We start from the raw sequence: 10,022 nt of genomic DNA, 5'->3' as shown, positions 1-10,022 counted from the left end.
GAAAGCTATATATATATATATTCTGTGCCTACTTAAAGAGAGGATCCTTAAAAAAAATACTTTGATAATAATAATGCTGTTACTCGTGATAACTTTTACGGCATATCATAAATAATACAAAATGTCAGCGTTTTTTCACGGTTGGCAGCGAATCCCATCTACTGCAGTTCATTGTTCGACCTTTTCAGAGACACAAATAAGGGCTTCTTAAAAGAGCATCTTTAAAAAGAACAACATAGTATTTCTTACTGTTATTGTTACCATTTATAATTTAAGAGTCATTAAAGATATCCTGTACATACTTATTGTTCTTGACAGTGTGGCTATAACTCTGTGCGGCTATTTTTACTCTGAGTAAAGTGCTCCTCCCCTGGGTTCTGAACAAGACTGTGCCAACAACCACCTCAAGTCACGGAAGCTGTAAGCTATGGTATTGTCCTTCTGCTGTTTCTTTTCTTGTCTCTTTTTTTTTGGGGGGGGGGGTAATGGATTAATGTCATTTAGCATAAAGATATACCGTAGGAATGAGACCTTCCTAAAAAAAGCGCCACGGTGACTGCGAGGAGATGAATAGAGTCTGTGAGCATTAAGTATGGACAAGAGAGAGGACGGGCGGGAGGAAAACAGACAGAGGAGGCACCGTGTCATGCTCTCCCCGAGCATTTCCTCAGCTCAGCCGAGTGAGAAACAAAAAGCTCCGTCTCCTCAGGCAAACTGTAGGCTTATGTAACCTGTTTTAACCTGTTAATTCCGTGGTACAGTCGACTCCTTGTGTGTGTGTGTGTGTGTGAATTTCTGGTTCTCTTTAAAGAATGATAGCTTTTTGGATATCTGGTGGGAGCTTGATTGCCATGAGTAAGCCCCAAAAGATTCATTCAGGATTACAGCTGTACAGTCCTGCCGATAACAACGGGGATTTGATATTACTACTTTACAGAGACACTCATCTGGGAAATACAGTTTTCTATAAATATTAGCTATGGATTCACACAGCCTAACTTAATGTATATATTGAGGAAAAATGAATATACTATACTGTAGAATAACAGTATTATCTTTTTTTATCTTTTTTTTTTTTTTTTAACTCTGTCTACCTTTTTTTCCATCCCAGAGGCAGACACTTGATGGTTATGCATCACTGTGAAATAATGAAACTCACATTTTTAGCCAAGAAACATCCAGCAAAATTAAATCTTATATGAACGTAGTAATAGTCTTAATAGTCTCTCTAATAGTGATGATAGAAAAAAAACCACAAACAAATATATGATACATAAAGCGGACATAGAGATGCGCTGATTTAGTACAGATGCTGGGTTTCTGATGTTTCAATATGCGATAATAAAATACTGTAGGTTATATGAATATGTATCAAAGCAATTTGCATTTGATATCTCACTCGGAAAAAAACGCAGTCCACTGTTGAGATAAAGTTTGAATTAATTTGCCACAAAGATCTGTGCTCTGGCCATAAAGCATGAACCACCGCCCACTTTTCTCTTTTTGCACCAGTTTATTTATTGAATCATGGACCGTGCAATTGTGTTGGAAAACAGCTCCGGGGAGATGGAGAGCCTGGAAGCTCCAATGTGAGACCGGAGGAGGGAGCAGCGTGGCGAGAGGGCGGGTGCAGCAGCAGCAGGCGCTCTCTGCAGTACAGATCTGCTGAGAGCAGAGCTCCTCCACCGACCACAGCCGCAGGGCTCCCACTGCAGTTCAGAGGGAAAACCACACACACACACTCACACACACACACACTCACACGCGCACACACATATACAGTATATATATATATATATACACACTGGAGGGAGGAACTGATACCTCACAAGAACCACAGCTCAGAAGACAAGACAAAGAGGAGGAGAAGAAAAGAGTTATCAGGAACACACGAGACGAGGAGAGCGAGGGCCGGACCAGGTTCACTGCTGTTTTCTTTGGACAATCAATAATTTATCCTCTGACTCATTTGGTTTTGGTGGGGGGGGGGGGGGTCTGTGGAACACAACTTTGCTTTTTGAAAAAGTTTGACGTCCAGGACGGGATTTTTCTTTTTTGCAGCAGCAACATTTCTAACTACCTGGCTCTTTTTGTGCAGTCGCAGCAATACCTGCCTCGGAACTTCTCCACTGTGCGTGATTTTGTTTCTCTGGGCGTGCGAGCATCTCTCTCGGACGGAGTGAAGTGAGTTAACAGGTCCTCGGGTGTAACTGTGTGGAAGAGTGCATGTGTGAATTCACATTGTTTTGTTCTTTTACGCCGCAGTGCAAAAATAATCTTCCCTTTGCATTTGACTCAGTGTCTAGATTCTTACTGTCATCTTCACTTTGACATGTATCAGGCAGACTTTTCTTCGCGTTGAGGATTGTGTCAACGCTACAGAGGTACATCCCGAAGAAACAGGGTATAAGAGACATTGGCAAGTTCAGCTTCTTTTTGGTGTTTTTTGTTCAAATATACTGGAGGAAACTTCTTCTTTTTTTTTCCTGTGGTGAAGCCTCGGCAACATCTGCCCCTGCCCCTTATCTCGGGATGGCTGGCTGTACCAGCCGCTGCAGGCAGGGGGTCCTCAAGTTGATCCAGTCCCTGCAGAGATTAGTCTCAGGAACCCTCGCGAAAGGTAATTTTGGCTTTTTACCCAAACACAGATTCACTCAAATCTGCTTTTTACACACTTCATGACCTGTGGACTTGATGTGTTGCATAACCATCAGAGAGGGCCACACCTAACATTCAATGGATACTCTGTGTTAGACTGTCCTTTGCCGGTGTGATCCAGTGGCAAAGGTCAGGGCTCAATCAAGAAAATGTTGAAAACTTCTCTTTGAGATTCTGCTCCATGTTGGCACGACGGCATCGCATAATTTCTCCAGACTTGTCAGCTGCACGTTCATAACGCCAGTCTTCCTTTCGAACCACATCCCAAAGGTGGATTCAGATCTGGCGACTTGGGGGGGAGGCCACTTCCCCGAACTCTGTCCAGTTCCTGAAACCAGTTTGAGACGACATTCGCTTCGGCACGTGGTGCATTATCTTACTGGAAGTAGCCATTAGAAGCTGGGTAAATTGTGGCCCGGACTCATAATGGGGTCAGGCTTAGGGTTATTAGGTTTGCTGACCACGCAACGGTCAGCAAACAATACTCCGATTGATTGGTATTGAGGAGCATGTGCCAAGAAATATATTTTCCCCATCATCACCGCCAACAGCAGCCTGGGCAGGTTGGGTCCGTGGATCCATACTGTCGATGCCAAAGTCTTCAAGGGGTCACGGGACAGAAAGGATGGCCGACTCTAATTCCGGCTAAGAGAGGATAACTGCACATGATTTCAAATGGCTACAAATATATAAAAGTTTAAAATAAAATATCATATTGACATCCATCACATCACAGGAGGATATCAACATTCCATGGGTATAAAAAAGGAGGAGTTTGCTGTGTTTAAATGTGGGTTCTCTTTTAGGCCTGCCTTCTCCTGCACAGGACAGAATCATGGAACAGAAAACCGTATTTTTCAGCATCCCCTAGTTTTGGGCTGTAAAAGGAGGTTGGTTTGGTCCGCGTCGTCCGTGCACACACCTCTCAGGCAACATTTGCGACGCTCTCTCAGCCTCCTGTCACGCTCATTGTGTTTGTGCCCAAAGGCCCCGGCCGTACTTTCTCCTCGTGACCTCGCTCGTCACGCGGTCGAAAGTTTACTTTTCACCCGAGCAGCAAAAGAACAAATGCTGAGTCAGAGTGCCGCTATAAAGTCATAAAAAAAAACGCTGATTTGATCCCACCACCAGAAGAAGAAAACAAATGCTCTGGCCTAATAAAAATTGTACAAGAAAAAAAAAAAAGGTACAATCCGCACAGGAAAATATGGCACATACAGCATCTCTGCAGGTGCAGGCAACTCTTGGCTTAAACCCCCACTGCTGTCAACTGCAGATTTATGTTTATTTTTGTCTTTCTTCCAATACACCTGCAGTCACCAGTTGCTTATTTTCAATTCGGAAACATTTTTTGCTCGTCTTACTCCCAAAATCATATGCTCACAGAACAAACACAGAACCGCCAGCAGCAGTCGCAACACCTACGCAGCACTGTCAGCAAAATTCACAAATGGAAATCGTGCATTTGTGTTCTTTAATCTAAATCTTAATTTGTGTATTTGGTGGACTTTTAAAGATAGTGAGCTATTTAGAATCATCCTCTGGTTGCTCCTGCGACTGTGGGTTTGACGATCTTATTCCTAAATTTCTGCTGTCAACAACAGGACATATAAGTGCAACTGACGGGAGCAACTGCTTTCCGTATGATGCAGAAAACCCTTTACAATTTTCACACACTTGACATACTGATCAACTGACCAGACTCTCCCAGTCAGTTTATGCCTTGTTATGTGTGATGTGGTTGTCCAGTAGAGCTGTCCTCAGAAACTCCTCAGGTATGTATATCTGCTCGGTATTCATTTGTTAAAAATAAATAAAAGGTAACGAAAATGTGGAAGCAGCGAGAGAGCGAAAACTACAGTAGATGGTCTGAACTGGTGACATCAGCTACTCTGCTGTTCTAGAAATAATACCGCCTACTCATGGCTGCATGGGTTGACAATCTAGGTCATCCAGCGCATCCGCAACGTCTGGAAACGGGGAGACCGAGCACTGTCCAAAGTGACTTTGCTTACAGTAATGGTGAAGTAAAGTGAGGATGGTGAACACATCATAAGAAGAACAAAGAGGAGAAGTGCTCGTCAGCGCGATCTCTTGTCTGTCTGTCTGTCTGACGTTATTCGTCGACGACAGCAGTTTTGTCCTCTGCGTCCTGAGAGGATGAGCGGTTTGTGAAATGGAGTGTGAATTCATATCGAGCGCAGAGTCTCTTCTCCCCCGAATGTTCTTTTGTGCTTTTGCCGATCACAGTTCATTGGACCGACCGGTTACTTACTCAAGGTGAAGGTGCTTGTACCTCTGGCAGCGCAGGGGCCAGGTTTTCATTTAAACACTGCAGTATGTCACTGAGTTAACGAAGAGCCTCTGGTCAAAATACTAAGTTAGACATTGTCTAAAATGAATTCTGTCGCTTCAACAAGTTTTAAAATAACAGTATTTGAGAGAAAATGTGGATGAGTATTATGATTTTTGCGAGTGTGAATTATGGCATATTAGCGTCTAGCTATGGGATATCTCGAGATGAGCGTAGTCAAGCTTTTATTTCTATTTCATTTAGAAAGGGTGGACACGTGCACACAAACATGAACAAAACAATTAGACTCATCAATTACATTATAATGTACTCAAGCTACTGTTCTTGTGGCCATTAAAATACACGCACAAAAGACCTTCAGGGGGTAAAAGATAGTAGATATCACTCATCTCAACTATAAATAATATGACTGTAACAGGCGGAGATTGAACCCAAGAGCAATGCACCACGGGGGGAGTTGGTAATGACCTTTGTTACACGAGACCAGCAGGTTTTGCCGGGAAAATAGGATAAAGGCAGCTTGTAGAAAGAAAGAAAAAACAGGAGCAGTCCAGATGACAGGGGTGTAACACAGTCTTTGAGAGGATTGTTTTTCAACAAAGTGTCTAGGCCTGCTGATTTTGAATGTTTCTAATCCAGATGTGAAACTGTGGAGTATGGGGGCCAGGCATAGGAGAAAAGAACGAGAGGAAATGTCAAGAACAAAGTGGAAATGTTAAGAATAGAGTGGAACTGTCGAGAATGAAGTCAAACTAAACCAAAGGAAGATATATTTTTTTCCTTTTACATTTCGAGGAATAAGGTGGAAATGTCGGGAATAAACTAAAAACGCCACGAATAGAGACAAAATATGGAGAGTAAAGTCTCCTCAGGTCCGTCAGATCCAGTCAGAGGAGCGACTGACAGCTGCAGTATGTGAGTCTTCCATCTTTCCAAGCTTGTGCCGTTTCTTCTCCTGAACAGACAGTTTTTCGGCACAACCTCTTCAAAGACCCAACACTGATTAGAAACACCGTGTTTGTGTTGACACTCATTTAGTTTGACTTCTTTCACGACATTTAAACCTTTCCACTTCATTCTCCAACTGCAAGATATCTTTTTTTATTTCACATGCCTCGTACAGATTTTCAGACCCTAAATTTAGTGGTGGTCCACTGCTAGTTCCCGTGCTAAAATATCTTTGCATTATACAAGTGTGTGCTTTTGTTTGGATCATAGAATGTGGGCCCCTTAATCTGTGTGAAATATACATTTTGTCTATATTCTTGACCATAAAGCCACAAAGGGTCTATGTATTCAATTTCAGAGGTATTGTGCAGCGATACGCGCCATGACAACATTTACATAATCTCTGGGCACATTTCACCGTGTATAGGTACAGTATATGACACATATTCTTAATCCTCTCACCGCGGCGGTGGTTGCGTTCCAAGATTGGAACCTTTCTCTGCACCATTTACTCTGCACATCTGTAGCAGTCATCATATGCATGGAAGAAGACATGAGAAAAATATGCACACACATGCATATTCACTTTCACACACACACACACACACACGCAAGGAGAAGAATGTAATCCCCTCATCTCCAGCACACATGTATCTCTGGTAGTTTGGTTTGTCATACACATTTGCCTGCGTGCGACACACTTACAGCAACATTTCGCACATGACGACGCGAACCGTAAAACTCTGCTCGTTCCCCTTTCAGAGGGCTCTACTTGCAAACTCAGCAGGATACTCTGCATATTCATTTTCAGACCTTTAAGCACTACAAGCTGGAGAAACATGTGTGTGTGTGGGGGGGGGGGGATGCCACATGCTGTTATTCTTAGATCCCTGGCAGTGTTTGTACAGTACTTTACACGCTTGTTTCACATGGTCGCTTTAGAAAGTGGTTTTGTCATAATCTGTGAGACTGCAAATCAATGAAAACTGATGTGTTGTCGAAACTGATTGAAATTGAAGTTGAAATATGCTTGTATCAAACAACTGAACATTAATTAACATTAATCCCGGCACATTTGCACTCTGCACACTGCTGGTAACTGATTGTACTACTGCACTATTTCCACTGTTAATATTTCATGTAAATTCTTTACATTTATTATTCTTATTCTCTATATTTTTTGCAATTCGTATATTTTACATTGATTTGTGTAGATATTGTGTATATTTTTTTCAAAGGGTGCTGTGTGAAATGGAATTTCCTAGCTTGGGATAAATAAAGTAACTATCTATTTATCTATCAGAGGAAGGTTTGATACAAGCAACTGCTGCTTAAAGATTCAAACAGTTTTTTGGTTTCATGTGGCTGATGAGTTTGATGAGGCGTCTCTGAATTGTAGATCAGAGGAAAGGGAGGCTTGGCAGACGGAATGACGGCACTGAGGGGAACGAGGAAAGATGAGGGGCCACATTACCAATTTTATTTTTCAAATTTTAGATTTAATAGATAAGCACCACAGGGAAGTTTAATGGATAGTCTCCACGGACCAAGACATAGAGTTAAGCAATCATTTGTAGAGCTCTCCATCCATTTTAATACAAATAGGTTCAGTAGCACTGTATGATAGTCAGAATTGGCAGTTAAAATATGTACAATATTTATAATATACTAGCATCAACACTGTTACCTCTAATCCAAGTGTTAACATTTCTGTATGAGACAGTCGGACAAAACTCGACCGTTTAGAACAGAAAGACACCGATGGATGGACATTGAAGCATAAACATAGATCGATCCAAATTCCAGTCAACTCATGTGAATGTAATATGTATTGGCCTAACGTTAAGTGAGTACAGTGACCTTGTCATGTCTCCTCTGCCACATCTTGTTCTGAAGTATGCAACATTTAGAGAACACTCTTCCTCATGGGGCACAAAATGCTCCAGCGACCAGTCAAATGTCGGCAAGCTTTAGCGTCGTCCTAATGCAAGAAGGTTGTGTAAAGCATCTGACACGTCCACGTCCTTGGTCATGTTCAGCCCCTTCCTGGCCACTGAAGTAACACTGACCAAAAGCAAATTGCGAGCATCTGAATTTGCTTGAGCTGTTCTGTGCGCAAGTTGTTTGGTTTTTCGTGCGCCATCCTTTCGGAGGCTCACCCAATCCGGCCTCATGCGGCGCCTGTCTCTCGCTATCACAAGTCACATGTGTCCCCTAAGTGCATAGCCTTGCAGCGAGAGTCACACCATCCCCACACTGCAGCGGCAGGTCCAGATCCACCACAGCTCTGTCCCGACCAGTAGTCGTAGTCACCCTTCGTTCGTGAACCGTCCTTCGCCCCCCCCCCCCCCCCCCCCCCAAACAACTCTCCTTTCGTCCTCTCTCTTTTCTTTTCTTCCCACAGCTGCAAAGGCAGCGAAAGGAGCTGACAGTATATGTCTCTCTTGCTTTTTAATTTTTTAACATCGCCTCACTACGCTCTTTTATGCAACTGCTTTCTTCTTCTGGATGTATTTTTATCTCTGGCCTCCGGTTTCTCTCTGCGTGTGTTTAATTGCCCACTTTAATACTTTCCATCTGATATTCACGCGCACAATCCAGCGTTGACACACAAATGGACTTTGTTTAGTGCAGTGGACAGTGTGTTGATGGCGGAGTGGTGTTGTATTAGAGTACCATAGGTTCCACAGGTCCAGATGTTCATGTTGTTGCACCTTGTTCATTTTTCCCCATGTTGTATTTAGCCAAGAGAAAAAGAATGTGCCTACCATGAGGCGACAAGCTGCTGGGGTTTATTAGTGCGGTTGTACTCTGCTGCCACCTGTTGTTCGAAGACGCACGCCACAAGCTTGTGAATGAGCGCGTGTGAAAGTTTGTCTGTGCAGTGAGTGTTTGCTCAGTTTGCTTTCTTTTCGCTTTCTTTTCCACCTGTGCTCTAAATATAATCCATATCACCGTATAGAGCCACTGGTTTATTTTCCCTTACAATATTTGTCTTGTTTTGAGCAAACTGCTCTGTGCTGTATGAGCAGTCTGTGGACAGTGTGGCAGGTAACAGGACTTTTAATCTAGGCTCCAAAATGTTGTGATTCAATTTAAAATACTTAATTTTTGTCTTATAAAGATTTATTCTTTATATTTTATTTTCCAATCGCTCTACTTGAAATTAATTTGAACATAAATCTCTTACTGTTATGTTAGAAATATTATTTTTCATGTATATTACACATTTTTTAAATATAAATTAGCTTGTTTTGTCTGACCAGTAACAAATAAGACAAAATGACCCGACGGTATCAAATGGTGGGAAACAAAGAAAAGCAGCCTTTGGTGGTGACTTTATTTATCTATTTGGTACACTGGTACAGTGGTTAGCCCTCTCACCTCATGGGAAGAAGGTTCTGGGTTCGAATCCTGGGAACTCTGGCTTCCTCACACAGTCCACAGACATGCAGCTAGGGTTATTTGGAGACTGTAACTTGCCTGCAGGTGTCAGTGTGAATGTTTTCTTTCGTCTCTATATATCAGCCCTGTGATAATCTGCCAACCAGGGTGCACCCCGCATCTCCACAGATTGGCTCCAGCACCTCTGGGACCATGGAAGGAAGATTGGTATAGACAATGGCTGGATGGATTAATTCAATTATGGTTTTGTTGTTGACAAATAGCTACAGTGATTCATATAACTTTCAGTGATCCGGAGTGAGACGACAGCACAGGCCATTCCAGAATTGTCCCCCTTTCTGTACGGGGGACCAAAAACCTGGAGAGGTTCTATACTAATTTCAAAACCTGAAGCCATCCAGATGTACTGATTCATCCTGTGGCCCGTTCAGTCACCTCTTTAAAAACCTGTGTCGATGACGGAGGAATGTTAAAGTGAAGTTAAGAGATGTCAAGTCGAAACAATTGAATGAGGCAAACTCTTGCACAACCTAAGACCCAATGGTCATGAGTTTTTGTTCAACTTAAACAATTGTTACTTCTTGGGACTTTGGAGGGGGGAAATGCTATTGTATTTAATTACATTTAAAAAATGGTTTTAGGCAGATTTTAATGAAGGACACCGAGTTCTCATCTCATGTGATAATTGAATGAAATT

General features: G+C 42.4%; 1 protein-coding gene across 1 annotated transcript in view; it reads left to right on the top strand.

The window, feature by feature from the left end:
* The first annotated feature begins 1,628 nt into the window (after window positions 1-1,628).
* The window catches only part of kcnip1b (Kv channel interacting protein 1 b), a 19,767-nt gene continuing 11,373 nt past the window's right edge, over window positions 1,629-10,022 (top strand). The window contains exon 1 of the mRNA XM_035625406.2: window positions 1,629-2,620. Within this exon, the coding sequence (XP_035481299.1) occupies window positions 2,533-2,620 (88 nt within the window). The 5' untranslated portion in view covers window positions 1,629-2,532. The remainder of the gene's footprint in view (window positions 2,621-10,022) is intronic.

Source organism: Scophthalmus maximus, chromosome 2, assembly GCF_022379125.1.
Source record: "Scophthalmus maximus strain ysfricsl-2021 chromosome 2, ASM2237912v1, whole genome shotgun sequence".
Classification (NCBI taxonomy): domain Eukaryota; kingdom Metazoa; phylum Chordata; class Actinopteri; order Pleuronectiformes; family Scophthalmidae; genus Scophthalmus; species Scophthalmus maximus.
Note: the sequence above shows the minus strand (reverse complement) of the source record. Positions and strands in the feature narration are given on the sequence as shown.